Raw genomic sequence first — 14,633 nt, forward strand, 5'->3', positions numbered from 1 at the left:
CCCCCCATCTGTTGACTCTGCTTTCCTGTGCATGACTTCAGGTGGCCTTTCTCCATGTGGGGACAAGACAGTCACCAGCAGCTCAAGGCTTTCATTCCACCAGCTTGACAACCTCAGAGGAAGGAAAGCCTCTCTTTCCCAGCGGTTTCTCTAAAACTCCAAGAATTGAGTCTCATTGGTCTGGTTTGGGTTACCAGCGCCTCCCTGAACCATTGTCACTAGGATGGGAGCTGGCTAAGTCTGTCTTTAATCTATGTCTTGTGGAGGGCTTAGCCCCATGTAAGCCACATGGATTGAGAATGTGGGAGAAGTGGTTTCCCAGGAGGAAGTTAGGGTATTCCTACTATGGAGTGGTGGGGCTGGAGGCTTGGCCAGAGAGACAACAGTGGTGCTCTCCAGAAAGAACAGGTGGGACCCAGCCATTTCCTGGAGTTTTCTCCTCCCTTTTAATTTTTTTCTTACAGGGATTTCATCTTGAGCCCACCCAAAGAAATTATGATTCCAGGCCAGGCGTGGTGGCTCACGCCTGTAATCCCAGTGCTTTGGGAGGCTGAGGTGGGTTGATCATGAGGTCAGGAGTTCGAGACCAGCCTGACCAAAATGGAGAAACCCCATGTCTACTAAAAATACAAAATAAGCTGGGCATGGTGGCCTGTGCCAGTAATCCCAGCTACTTGGGAGGCTGAGGCAGGAGAATCGCTTGAACCCGGGAGGCAGAGGTTGTGGTGAGCCAAGATCGCGCCATTGCACTCCAGCCTGGGCAACAAGACTGAAACTCCACCTTAAAAAAAAAAAAAAAGAGAGAGAGAGAGAAATTATGATTCTATAGGTCTGAGGTAGAGCCTGGAAATTATATGTTTACAAAATTCCCCCAGGTGGTTCTGCTGGGCAGAGTAGTTTAGGACCCATTAATCTAGTGGACGACCTTACCCGCCTCTGCTCCCTACTCAAAAGCAAGTATATGTGGGGCTCTAGCTTATAAATTAGGAATGCCTTTTTACTCAAAGAAGGTCAACCTAAAGAATTGTCTTTATATTTAGGAACCAGACAGAGGCAAGTGTAAATTAATGAACCTGCTTTGAAGCCCATCCCCCAACCACCCCCCAATTCTGGACAAATAGGAAGTCAACAAAAGGACCCTGTCTAAGACGTCAGAGCAGTAAGCAGACCTACCACGCTCTTCACACAGAAGTTACTCATTAACCCTCATCATGCAGAAGGGGTAGGACCCTTTGTCACTGTGAGCAGGGGGTTGCTGAGGCCTGGTTCTACCTTGGGAACAGTGCTTATCATCACAGCCTGTGGTTGGACAAGGAAGGCCATGCACTGGAGCAAACACATTTCCAGGTAAAGGAGCCAGACCCCACTTAAAAATGAATTCTGGCCGGGCACGGTGGCTCACGTCTGTAATCCCAACACTTTGGGAGACCAAGGCAGGTGGATCACCTGAGGTTGGATCGAGACCATCCTGGCTAACACGGTGAAACCCTATCTCTACTAAAAATACAATAGGTTAGCCAGGTGTGGTGGCACATACCTGTAATCCCAGCTACTCGGGAGGCCGAGGCAGGAGAATCGCTAGAACCTGGGAGGTGGAGGTTGCAGTGAGCCGAGATCGCGTCATAGCATTCCAGCCTGGCCAACAAGAGCGAAACTACATCTCAAAAAAAAAAAAAAAAAAAAAAAAAATGGATTCTAACTCTGTGTGCATATGAATTTAGGACAAGCTGGAGATGGATTAGCTGTGATGGTGGAAGGTGGAGGGGGTGGGCAGGATTAGCCAAGTCATCAAATCCCATTATCTGTAACTGGCCCTAGGACACATCATTTTACTGCTATTTCTCACTGTTTTTCATGTCTCTGCCACCTATGTTATATATTCTTTGAAGGCTGGAGCCCTACCTCACACCTTTTTGTGTTCCCACCACCTAGCCCACTACCGTGTAGGCTACAGTTTCTTAAATAGTATCTGCTCATGTGGTTTAATAATCTTATTGAACATTTTCCTCAAAGCCCTTGAAAAGCAGAACCGACTCTCCATAGAGCCTCTGGAGCTTTGGGGCGACCATGGAGTGTGGAATGAGTAGCCAGAGTACAGCTCCCAGAAAGCACGGTCAGGACTTGGGGCCAGCATGGAACCTGGCCCAGAATCGATACTCAGAGCTTCAGAAAATTAATGTGGCCTGCAGCAGGACCAGAAAAGGGGACTAGTGCCTGATATGCTGTCAGGTCCTCATGACCCTAGGAAGCAAATCAAACCACCCCCAGGAACAGTCTGAGTAGCAGTGGGTATAAACACAGTGTCTGAGAGGAAAGCACAGATATAAATTCGGGTTTCAGAGACCAAACAAAAAGAAATGATAGTACCACCCTGGCCCTTTAATGAAAAATGTTCTAATGAGAAAAAAAAATGCTAATGGTACAGGTCAAGCGAAGCTTTCCTGCTCTATAAAAATAATGATGACAGTATAATTTGTTAACAATTAACATTTATGAACACCATGCACATGTGATATACAAGCATTGTTGAACATTGCATGATTAAATAAAATCTTACAGCCTTATGATGATGGTCCATTTTTTTTTTTGACAGTTGGTAGAGCTGGCTGAGGTTTTATTTTGGGGGAAAAATTGGAATTGTTTTGTAGCTGGAGATATGGGCAAAGGGGGTGCCCCAGGCAGTAAACTCCCCTGCAGGTGGGCTGAGGGCTAGGGCTCAGCCTCAGGTGGGTCTCCCATTCCCTGTGCTCCCCTGCACAATGGCCTCCCTCCGGGGCTCTGGGGCAGCTGCAGAAGGGGCAGGCTGGGAGGGGCTGCCACAGCTGTTCACTTGGGCAGGACATCAGAGGACTCAAACACCAGCTTCCTATTTCCCATTGCGGGTCTCGATCTTCCCAACCACGGCCCTGGTGGAGCTGGTGCGGCTGAAGGAGCTGGAGCCCGTGCCAGAGCCAAAGCTGGAGCCCAGGCTGTAGCTGAGGCCAAGGGCTTGTGAGGCCCCCATAGGCTGAGCTCAGACCACCTGCATAGCCACTGGTGGTCTTCGTATGGATACTCATGTTCTGCATCCCAGATTCCAGATGGCTCTCCTCGCCCTCCAGCAGCTTCCTGTAGGTGGCGATCTCGATGTCCAGGGCCAGCTTCTGGTACTCACCCAGCTGTGCGCCATGTCCTGCTTGGCCCGCTGCAGGGCGGCCTCCAGCTCAGACAGCTTGGTGTTGGCATCCTTAATGGCCAGCTCCCTGCACTGCTCGGCATCTGCGATGGTGTCCTCCAGGGAAGCCCTCTGGCCTTTGAGGCCCTCAGTCTCAGCCTGGAGCCTGCTGATGTTCCAGTTCATCTCGGAGATCTGTCTTTGTACAACACAGGTCATCCCCATGCTTCCCAGCCAGCGTCTGCAGCTCGTCATACTTGATCTGGTACATGCTCTCAGCCTCAGCCGGGCTGTGGTTGGTGAACTCCTCCTACTGCGCCTTGGATGGTCCACTTTTATAGACCTCAGAAGAATTAAGAAACTTGCCCCAAGGGCCCCAGGTCATAAGTGGAGGGGCTGGATTTGAACATAGACCGAATGACCTCAGAACCCACATAGGAGACCCTGCACTGTCTGTCCCTCTTAAGGTAACAAACATTTTTTGTGCGACTTGTGAACGAGTGAGATTTCTTCTTTGCCCCTCCCTCTGCTGATAAAGGCAGCCGAGAAGGCTGGGTGAGGTGGCTCATACCTGTAATCCTATCACTTTGAGGCTGAGGCGGGCAGATTGCTTGAGCCCAAGAGTTAGAGACCAGCCTGGGCAGCATGGTGAAACTCCATCTCTACAAAAAGTACAAAAATTAGCCAGGCCTGGTGATGCATGCCTGTGGTCCCAACTACTTGGGAGGCTGAGGTGGGAGGATCCCTTGAGCCCAGGAATGAGTGAAGATCATGCCACTGAATTTTAGCCTGGGCAAAAGAGTGAGACTTTGTCTCAGAAAAAAAAAAAAAAAGATGTGGGGAGGGATCTGGGTCAGCGAGCCCCTTGTTCTGGCCCAAAGGAGGCCTGGACTCCAGGGTTCAGCCGCTTTCAGGAGGCAGCTTCTGAAACTCTAGGGCCCCTGAGTGACTCCTGTAAATCAAGATAAGAAAGGCCTTCATGGTGGTGAATACAGTCTGGGGACTGAGTACCATGCAGGGGTTGTTGGGGGCAGATAAAAGAAGAGGGCCTTGGGGCAGAGAGGAGAGGGCTGTGTTCCACTCCAGGGAGCATCTGAGCTAGAGTTCTCAAAGGCCCTTCTTTCCCCCCAGAGCCTCCAGTGAGGTTTGCACACCTTCCTGGGGCTACACCTGATAGGCAGAGGAAACCTTCCACCCAGGGCACAAGGGTGGGAAGGCTGGACTCTCAGAGGGTCTGTGTTCATAGATGAAATCAAGATAGAGGAGGAAGGGACAGGATAAGGGATATGGAACTAGATGAAGACCCAGTCACAGTGGCAGTTTCTGGCAGCCACCTGCCTGGTTGAGATGGAAACGCTGATTCCAGCTCCAGCCCCCAGACAGGCTAAGAATATCCCAGAAAAGCAACAGCTACCACCCCCACCCTTCTTGATCTGCTCCTACATCTGTAGTGCTATGCTGGGCGCCAGTGGGGCCTGGGAGGAGAAGGAGTGGGGGACGAAATGGAGGAGGCAAAAAGGGGGCTTGGTGGAGGCAGAAGGTGAACCAAGACTTAAAGCTTCTGGTGAGTGCTGGGAGGACTGGACAGAGAGAGCTGTTCTCAGGGGACAGTAAAGGAGGTGAAGGCAGGAGCCAGGGAGTTGGAGGGAGATCAGGACAGAGGATGGGAAAGGAAGAAATGCCCCCCCTTCCATCAAGGAAAGCAACAGAGCTTATGGCAGGGAAAAGGAGTCATCAGCTCACCCCTGTCCTCTCTGTCCCCTTCACCCTGGGCCCTCCAGCATCTCAGCATTGGTCCCTTCTCTCCCCAGCCCAGAGCATCACATTCCTCATCTGTGCTCCCAGCCCTATTCACTGTTCAAAAGAAAGTATATTTGGGCTCCTTAATTAAGTCCTTCTAGCAAACAGCCTGTGAAATGGGAAAGACATGAGAATTCGGGTCTCCTTCCTGACAGCTAGCAGCACCTCCTCTGTCAATTCCTCTCTTCTCTCTGCTCACCCCCTCCCCCCTCCACTGTTATCTGTAGAGGGGTTCGGCTCCACTCCTTTGTTTTAGCCACCCACTTCTCCCCTGGGGTAAGGTCCTCAGGAGAGGGAGGGAAGGCTGTGCTGGTGCATACCCACCCCCTCTGCACACCTCAGGAGCTGAGACTGATAAGCAAGGGAGTTGGGGGTGCCAGGGTGGGGGAGCAGCAGGATCCAGGCATTCAGATGCCCAGGCTGGGTCTCCATCCTGGCTGTTTTAAGAACCTGTGTCATCATTAGCCTCTTTGTAGGGGCCCCTTGGAGACAGGGAGGTGAATGATCTTGGTTTCTGGGACCTTTGAGGTTTGCTGGGGATATCCGGGGCCTCAGCCATCTTGCCCTCCTCTTCTTTGCCTTCTCACCTTTCAGGGGCCCTTCTAAAGCTTGGAGGGACCTAGGGAGATTTACATTGCTGAGAGCCTAAGCTCCCCTCCCTTTCATCTCCTGGGCTGAACCGCAGAAGTGCAGGCCTCACATGGATGCTGTGCACACAAAGACTGAGGCCATCAGACAGAAACAGATTAGGGAGAAGCAGACAGGGCTGGAGCTGGAGAGTGAAACAGATTCACAGGACAGATTTTGTTTAGAATCACAACCGTGGAGTTGAAAGAGGCTTTAGGAATCCTCTTCTAGTCCAGTTCCTAAAATGTTATCTTATTCTTTTAATATTCATTTTTATCTGATAATAAGAGTCAAATCCATAGAATCCCTGCATTTTAATATGATGAAACCGAGTCCCAGAGAGCTGAAATTACTTCCCCAAGGTCATACAACTGGCAGCCATAGACTAGGACTCCTGTGTGCTGCCTCCCAGACTATGGCTTCTCAGAAGGGAGATAAGAAGAGCCAAAGGGAGGCAAAGTGTGAGCAGCATTGTCTGGAGATGTTCTCTTAAAAGATGTGGCCCGCCTGCCCAGGTGGGGTGAGTGAGAGGAGCATCTACGGTGAACCTGATGGTGATGCACTCATCAATAAGGCCAGATCCTACCCAGGCTAAAACCTCAGTCTAGGCCCTCCACTTCTTGGCTTGGGCCTAGAGTATTTGCCTTAGAGAGCCTTCAGGAATAACCAGTTATCTGAATAGGCACTGTTCTAGGTAACCTACAGAGCAATAAAGACAGACAAGGAGCCTGGCCTCAGGGGCTTTCCCATCTAAAGGAGTCTGATACAACCAGCACTGCCCCAGAGGAACATAAGGGAGATGGACAGACGAGAAGCAACACAGAGATAATATTATAATGAAGATAGATGAATCTCAGAATATGAACCCAAACATAACCTAACCAGAAGAGTACACTTGCAAATGTGGGAAAGCCACCAACCTTCTATGAGCCCACCTCCTCCATGAAGTCTTTCTGGTCTCATAGGCTTATTCCCCTTGGTCTCCCTCTGCAAAAACATAATAACCCTCCCTCTCAGCTCTCAATGCCACCGGCTTATACACAACAGCAAAGTTGTTACTCTTTCTGGATCTCTTTGATTAGCTTGTCTGCTTGTCTTTAAGATTCCATCCATATCCATCTTGCACATCTTAGACTCAGAGCCCAGACCTTAACCAAGTTGTTATGTAGCCACTGTTGCTGATGGGAAGAGGCTGGGAAGGCTGAAGTCAGAAAGAGTATTAGGTCCCTTCCAATCTATCAAAAAAGCTTCTTGGAGGAAGTGGGATTTCAAGAGCTTGATATTCTGAGAGAGGGTTCCGGCCCAGTGGAAGGAGCTCAGAGATTCCGGAGAGATAACCAGAGCAGGAGGGTGGGGAGCATGTGAACCAGAAAAAGGGTTGGAGGCAGAGCAAGGTGGAAAGTGAGGAGGGGGAGTAGGACCCTCTGAGGCACCTGGTTTGGGGTCCCTGAAGCAGAGGAGGAAATTCTTGGTTCTGACCAAGAGGACAATAGGAGGTCAGAGCTGGGCTGGGAACAGGGTACCACAGTGGTGGTGCTGCTTAGAAGACGTGGTCCTAAATGACCTTAACAACAGGCCTTATGCCAGTGAGGGACTCCTGGGAGCAGAGCTGGAAGGACTCATGTGCCATTTAGATCCACATGCCCAGTGTTTCCGCCAGCGCAATTCAGTCTCTACAGGGCTTGTCCTTAACTACCCGTGAACTGACTATTCCTTGGTTGGCAGACAAAGAGTGACTCAGAACACCTTGTAGGAGGAAGTGGGGCCAATTGCAGGAGCTGTAAAGAGGGAACACTTTCCACAACTATGGGGAGAATGAGAGTTTGGGAAGGTCAGTTTGGGCTGCAAGAAAATAAAGATCAGATCCTAGGGAGCATAGACACCCTGTTGAAAAAGCACATATTGGGTGCTAAGTTAGGGAGAAGGTACAAGGCTGCATGTGCACGGTGGTAAAGAGGAGGGGAATGGAGACAGGCAGACCACAGGCCTCCAGGAGGGTGTGAGTGAGCAGGGGCTGTGGAATGGCTGGGAAATGCTGGTAGCTCTGGTAGCTGGAACCGCAGCCCAAGTGGATTCTAGAACAGCCTATCTGCAGTGACACACACACACACATATATGCACAAACCAACCCTGACAGCAGTGGATCCTTGGAGCTATGTTTGTGGTCTGTTAGGAGCATGGAGGTGACTCCAAGGGCAATCCTGAGAATTTACTGAAATACATAGGCAGGGGTTTGTCTCCACATCGAACCCATGTGCACCTACAAGGTCCACTTAAGAAGCCTGAAGACTCTTGTGCTGCGGGAGCCATAGAGAGCAGGCTCCAAGAAGAGTGGACATGATCTAACAAGGCAGACAGAACAGATCCAGAACTAGCTGTGCTCAAGACCTGCAGGTAAGGCCTGGGGAGTCCAAAATCCAGGGCAAAGGGCTGATGGGTACTCAGGAGGGAACAGACAGACCCAGAGAGAAGTGGACAGGACCCAGACTAACAGCTTGCTCCTGGGAGTGGGGACAGCTGGAACCTGACCTGCAGGAAGCATTTAATGATGAAACCCACCTCAACCTGGACCCAGGGCTGGGCTGGAGGTTGGTCCAACCCTCTTGGGCTTCCGTCCACACCGGAGGCTTCGTTCACTATACAAGACTGGGTAGATCAAGTGATCCAATTTCCAGCGTTTCCCCAGGGACCAACCTCATCCATCATCCACCCAAGTATGAGATCTGTGTGTGTTAGTGGGGACAACCAATCGAGAGGAGCTGCCCAGGGACCAGAGCCAAGGGTCTGCCCCACAGGCTCAGTTGCAGAGAATCAGGACGGCAAGCAGAGGCCTCAGGGGCATATTTGAGACCTTGCTGCTCCCCCTCTCCCCCTCAAGCTGGAACCCCCAAGGAGGCGGGTTGTGACCTGCAAGAAGGCTCTGCCAGGACTCCCAAACAGGCAGGGCAGAAATGTGCCTGCTGCAGCACCCCTAGCGACCTGGGGGGTGGGGGGCGAGGTGGGGTCGCGAAGAGAAAACAGACCTGACAGCCACATTGGAGGAGCCAGTGCAACGCGACCCAGCTGGGACCTGGGCATACGGTGAGGGCACTCACTGCTCACACTGGCCCCCCACACAAATTCAAAGGCAGAGGGAAGGAGAGCTGTTCCCATGGTTTATCTGCTACCGCGACCCAGTGCATCAGAACAAGCTGACCCAGGCCCTAGGATCCGGAGGAGGTAGGAGCAGCCACCACCCCTCAACTCTGACCCTGAGGAGGCCACTCGAACGACGACCACCGCCTTCCCCTTCCTCCGTTCGGGGGAAGGGAAAAGACTCAGGACAGAGGGTGGGGATTGGGGCGGGACTTGAAATTGACGTGCGTGAGTCTATTGGTCATAGGAGCTGCCCATCAAGAGTGCAACTCGGGAGCGGATTGGCCGCGTGAGGCGGGGCACGGCGCGGCGAAAAAAGGGGCCCAAGGGGTGGGGCTGACGCTGCAGCTGGCGCAGCTCAGGCTCAGAGCAGCGGAGCCGCCTAGCAGCCACCTTCCCCCGCCAGTCCGCGCGCCCGGGCCGGGGCTAGGCCCCCCACCGCCGGGTCCCCCGGGGCTGCAGTAGCAGCGGCGCCGCCCGCGGCTCCCGCTGGGGCCTGGGCGCCGGCCCCGCTCTGCAGGATGGGCACGGTGCTGTCTCTTTCCCCTGCCTCCTCGGCCAAGGGCCGGAGGCCCGGCGGGCTGCCCGAGGAGAAGAAGAAGGCGCCGCCCGCGGGGGACGAGGCGCTGGGGGGCTACGGGGCGCCGCCAGTGGGCAAGGGCGGCAAAGGCGAGAGCCGACTCAAGCGGCCGTCCGTGCTCATCTCGGCGCTCACCTGGAAGCGCCTGGTGGCCGCGTCCGCCAAGAAGAAGAAAGGCAGCAAGAAGGTGACACCCAAGCCGGCATCCACGGGCCCAGACCCCCTGGTCCAGCAACGCAACCGCGAGAACCTTCTCCGCAAGGGCCGGGATCCCCCCGACGGCGGCGGCACCGCCAAGCCCCTGGCGGTGCCAGTGCCCACCGTGCCCGCGGCCGCCGCCACCTGCGAGCCACCGTCGGGGGGCAGCGCGGCCGCTCAGCCGCCGGGCTCGGGCGGGGGAAAGCCTCCGCCGCCGCCTCCCCCAGCCCCGCAGGCTGCGCCGCCGGTGCCTGGCGGCTCGCCGCGGCGGGTCATCGTGCAGGCGTCCACCGGCGAGCTGCTGCGCTGTCTGGGCGACTTCGTGTGCCGACGCTGCTACCGCCTCAAGGAGCTGAGCCCGGGCGAGCTGGTGGGCTGGTTCCGCGGTGTGGACCGCTCGCTGCTGCTGCAGGGCTGGCAAGACCAGGCCTTCATTACGCCTGCAAACCTGGTGTTCGTGTACCTGCTGTGCCGCGAGTCGCTGCGTGGGGACGAGCTGGCGTCGGCCGCCGAGCTGCAGGCCGCCTTCCTCACCTGCCTCTACCTCGCCTACTCCTACATGGGCAACGAGATCTCCTACCCACTCAAGCCCTTCCTCGTGGAGCCCGACAAGGAGCGCTTCTGGCAGCGCTGCCTGCGCCTCATCCAGCGGCTCAGCCCGCAGATGCTGCGGCTCAACGCCGACCCCCACTTCTTCACGCAGGTCTTTCAAGACCTCAAGAACGAGGGCGAGGCCGCCGCCAGCGGCGGGGGCCCACCGAGCGGGGGCGCGCCCGCCGCCTCCTCGGCCGCCAGGGACAGCTGCGCGGCCGGAACCAAGCACTGGACTATGAACCTGGACCGCTAGGGATACCCAGGGGCCGCGCCCATCCCCCGCCCCAGTCCCCGACACACACTCGGACCCCCCGGGACCACCAAGTCACCGCCGCTGTTACCGCCGCTCAGCGCCCCGGCTGGGCGGAGGAGGAGCCGCCCATGCCCCTCAGGGGAAAGTGGAGGCCGGGACACCAGAGGCCGCGGTGTTTGGATTTGCTGGGCGTGGAGTGGGGACGGAAGATGAGCGCGGGAAGGGCACTCCAACCTTACTCTTCCCGTCTGTCTGCGCCCCGATTTCTCCATTTCTGCCCCGGTCTTCCCCTTCCCTTCAGTCCATTCTCCCTCGGTTTTGTCCATTTCCTTGCCTCCTTTTCGTGTCTTCATTTTTCCTCCTGTCTTCATTCCTCTCTCTCTCTCCCTCTCTCTCCTGTTCCTCTCTTTCTTCCTCCCTCTCCCTGCCTTTCCATTTTCCGCTCCTTGGGTTTGTGTGTCTGCATCTCCATCTTACCCCTTGCCGACTGTACCCTGTAGACCCCCGTTTCTCCTCCTGCACCTGTGTCCCCATCTCCCCTTCTTGTTGCTCCTGTCGTGTGTCACCATCTTCCCTCCTGTCTGCCTTCTTCCTTCACTTGTGTCAGGTTGCATTTTTTATTCCTGACTGAGTCCTCACACCCCTCTCCCCTGATCAAAGGGAATATTAGTTTTTAATTTGGATCGACTGAGGTGCCAGGAGAAACTGCAGCCCCAGGCATCCAGACAGCCACCAGGATGGTCCCTCGCCCCACCCCCACCGCCTCTCCCCACCTTTTCCAACGTGTTGCATGCTGGGAGCTGGGGGGTGTGGGGGAAGGGGCTGCCGGCTTCTTTCAGGAGGCTGAGGTTTGGAGGCAAAATCAACCTGGGAGACCACCCCGGCCGCGGCGCCTCAGTGGACAGGTGGGAGGAAAAGAAAACTTCTTACCTTGGAGGAGGGACATCCTGCTTCCTTATCCTTAGCTTTTTTGTTCCCCCGCCCCACTGCCCCTTTTAATTTATTTGGTTGTTTGCGGGGGGAGGGGGGAGGGGGGAGGCTGGGCCGGGAACTGTCCGAGGTGCTGAGCTGGGGCGGGACCGGAATCCTCCCGGTAGAGTACCAGGGACTGGGTTGGGCCTGGGGCCGTGTCCAAGGTGCCAATGATGCGGGCCGACAGAGCGGGCCGCACTGTCTGTCTGTCCGTCTGTCCCGGAAAGAACTATAAAGCGCTGGAAGCGCCTGCAGATGGTTTTGCGCCGGTCTTTCTTTGGGCCCCAGGAGGGAGGGAGAGGGAGTGGTAGTGGAACTGTCACAGACAGGGCAGGAAGGCAAGAGATAGGGCTCTAGTAGGGAAGATCAAGTACCTGAGAACGTCTCCTCCTCCCCATCCCCACCCCCGCCATCGGCTTCCATTTTACAGAGGGTAAAGAGTAAAGCGAGGTAGCTGAGGGTGAGGCCTGGTGATAAAGCTGAATCCATCCCCCCACTTCCTCCTCCATCTTGTCTGACCTAGGTCCTCATCAATGCCCGGGCCACTTAGAGACCGAATGATGGGGACAGAGGAGTTGTGCCCTTTCTGTGATGAGATCCATTGAGGCAGAACTAGCTAGTCCTTATTGCTATTTTTCCCTTCCTCCCCATCTCTCCCCACCATATATCGGTCAAGAGTACAGTCGGGCCTAAGTCTGTGTTCACCACTCCCAAGTGGGGCCTGTCTGCCACACTTCTCATCCCCCAACCTCCATGGGGCTGCTTCAACGATGCCCTGGTCGCACGCCCACTCAGGAGTCTTGGGAGGTCCATCCCTGCTTGAGACTCAGACACTTGCCCTTTATCCCCAAGAAGGGGCAAACACGGGCAGCTGGGGAGAAGGAAGCCATTCTCTGAGATTGAAACAAGAGGGAAAATGGGCTGTTTAGCCTGAGATCCCTGCTCGGTCCCCATTGCCTTCTTAGCCACGTGGCTAAGCGCCCTGTTCACTGTTTCATTGGCCCAAAGAGGCCTGGCTTCAACAGAGTGCCCGCAGCTCCAACCCTATTCCGGCCGTGGCGGAGAAGATCCGGAAAGAACCCGGGGGTACCTGCCAAGACTAGGCCCGGGTTCGCTGTCCGTGGTGCTGAATGGCACGCTCGGGCGGGGTCGGGGCTTGTAGGGGCAGGAAGAGTTGCAGACTCGGCCTCAACTAGGTCTTCCGGATAATTTGGGAATAGGGAGTCATCTATTCTGGCGGCGAGTTACAGAAGTCTGGCTCCAGAACCCAAGAATGTCGGTCCCCACTTGCCCTCCCGGGACGACAGGACTCGATTCCCCTAGCCTCAGCCCAGCGCCCTTGTAACCTGCCTGGAGCCGGAAATCCCCAGTCCAGATTTGTGAATCGAGTTCCCGGAGGGAGGGGGAGAGCTGGCGGAAGGGAAGGCTGGAGCAGCCGCCCATTGGCTGGAATTTGGCGCAGTCAGCGCGGTGCCGTCATCTCTCTTGGTTTGGGAGGAGGGAGGGAGGATCACTTGGGTCACCCCGCGGCTGTCGGCTGTCGCCATAGTAACCAGACTGAGCGGGCGGGGCAGCCGCTCTACTCTCCCACCTCTGGCTGGGGAAACAATCCTGGTCCACCTTATTTGGAACTAGCTAGTGAGACTAGCTATTTGATTAGAATTTCTGAATTAGAGGAGCCTAAAGGGGATGGGAAAGAGAGCAGAGACCCTACAGAGATGCCCCCCCTCAACCCCCAACAAACATGCTGCCTTTGGATATTGCCCCTGAACTCTTAGACACAGCACCCACCCTTTACTGCACACACACAGCCCTCCAGGAACTTGTGGTCTGGCACCTGGAGACGTAGAATGAGAAAAAGGCCACAGTGAATAACATTTAGTTAAATCTCACTTTTGACATGCCCCAAGGCATGAAACACTGCCATAATCCGATTAGGGGGGGAGGGACTGGAGAAGGATCAACAAGAATACATGGAAGAATTAGCCTCCTGGGTCAGACTTATCAGAGTCCTGTTTTCTCAGGGATTGAGTGGGAGAAGTTGTAAGGAGAAGGACCCAGAACAGTCTTCTGAGAAGGCAAGGGGAGGAGGGAGTAAGTGCAGAAACAGAATAAGGTACCTTCTTTCCTGACCCAGAGTTAACCTGGGAAAAGTGAGTCCAAGCTGCTGATAAGGTGATGAAGGGGGACCAGAGTTTTAGAGAGAAACCAGAAAGGAAGAGGGGTGGACTAAGGAAAAGACGGAGGTGGAGGAAAGGAGACAGAAACCCAGCTGGAGCAATGACTCAGCACTTCCCCTAAGCAAAGGGCTGGAGTGACTCTCCCAGCACAGGAGCAGCTGTGAGGGCAGGAAAGCAAATGGACAGATAACCGGTAATTCACCCCTTCACATGACACATGTTGATGCATACATTGACGCATAACCAAAGGCATACATTTTAACCCAGAAGTGGACACAAATGCATTTATACCGGTGAATCATAACATATACACACCTCTACTCCTTTCCTCCCTGTCCCCCTTCCTGGAACAGAGGACATTCTGTTTTGGAGCCATGTTTCCCTGTCCCTGGAATACCTTGCTACTTATTAGAAAAGCAGAAATGCAAAAAATCACAGACATGTGGGGGGAGTTGTCATGGTAACTGCTTTGCCTGCCAGGCGGGGTGCCCAGCAACCAGAGCATCTAACAGTATTCAAGAGGACATCCTGTGGTCTCCACTTACTGGGATCCTACCCCAGGCAACCAGATGGGCACCTTTTGAAGATGTCTGCAACAGAGGCTGCTGAAGAAGCCCCTCCAGTCACATCATCATGATCAGGGACAGCTGGAAGCCAGGTGTATGGGCCTGATCTTCTTTAGGTACCCCACTTTAAGTAGCATTTCTTGTCTCATTAAATATAGACGTTTGCTGTGAGTGGCTTCAAGACAGCAGGATTAACACTTCAAAGGCCTTTATTTAAGAACATGACCTGACTGGGAGTGGTGGTTCACACCTGTAATCCCAGCACTTTGGGAGGCCGAGGCGGGTGGATCACTTGAGGCCAGGAGTTTGAGACTAGCCTGGCCAACATGGTGAAACCCTGTCTCTACTAAAAATACAAAAATTAGCTGGGTGTGGTGTTGCGTGCCTGTACTCCCAGCTACTCGGGACTCAGGAGGTTGAGGCAGGAGAGTCTCTTAAACCCAGGAGGTGGAGGGTGCAGTGATCTGGGATCACGCCACTGCACTCCAGCCTGGGAAACAGAATGAGACCCTGTCAAAAAAAAAAAAAGTATGAGCTTCCCTCTCAGCATCTTGCCACAAACCCTACAAAGAAG

At 54.4% G+C, this 14,633-nt stretch overlaps 1 protein-coding gene and 1 pseudogene across 1 annotated transcript; one reads left to right on the forward strand and one right to left on the reverse strand.

Moving 5' to 3' along the window:
• Positions 1 to 2,358: 2,358 nt before the first annotated feature.
• LOC129488816 (keratin, type II cytoskeletal 8-like) lies at positions 2,359 to 3,539 on the reverse strand (annotated as a pseudogene).
• A 5,543-nt stretch (positions 3,540 to 9,082) lies between these two features.
• CDK5R2 (cyclin dependent kinase 5 regulatory subunit 2) lies at positions 9,083 to 11,567 on the forward strand. The gene has a single exon (XM_055290679.1). It carries the CDS (start codon positions 9,238 to 9,240, stop codon positions 10,339 to 10,341), a length of 1,104 nt encoding a protein of 367 aa, XP_055146654.1. The 5' UTR covers positions 9,083 to 9,237; the 3' UTR covers positions 10,342 to 11,567.
• Positions 11,568 to 14,633: the final 3,066 nt, after the last annotated feature.

The sequence above is a fragment of the Symphalangus syndactylus genome, chromosome 8, assembly GCF_028878055.3.
Source record: "Symphalangus syndactylus isolate Jambi chromosome 8, NHGRI_mSymSyn1-v2.1_pri, whole genome shotgun sequence".
NCBI lineage: Eukaryota > Metazoa > Chordata > Mammalia > Primates > Hylobatidae > Symphalangus > Symphalangus syndactylus.

Bases quoted from the DNA above. Each gene is read 5' to 3' on its own strand.
- CDK5R2 (XM_055290679.1), top strand. From the start codon at position 9,238: ATGGGCACGGTGCTGTCTCTTTCCCCTGCCTCCTCGGCCAAGGGCCGG.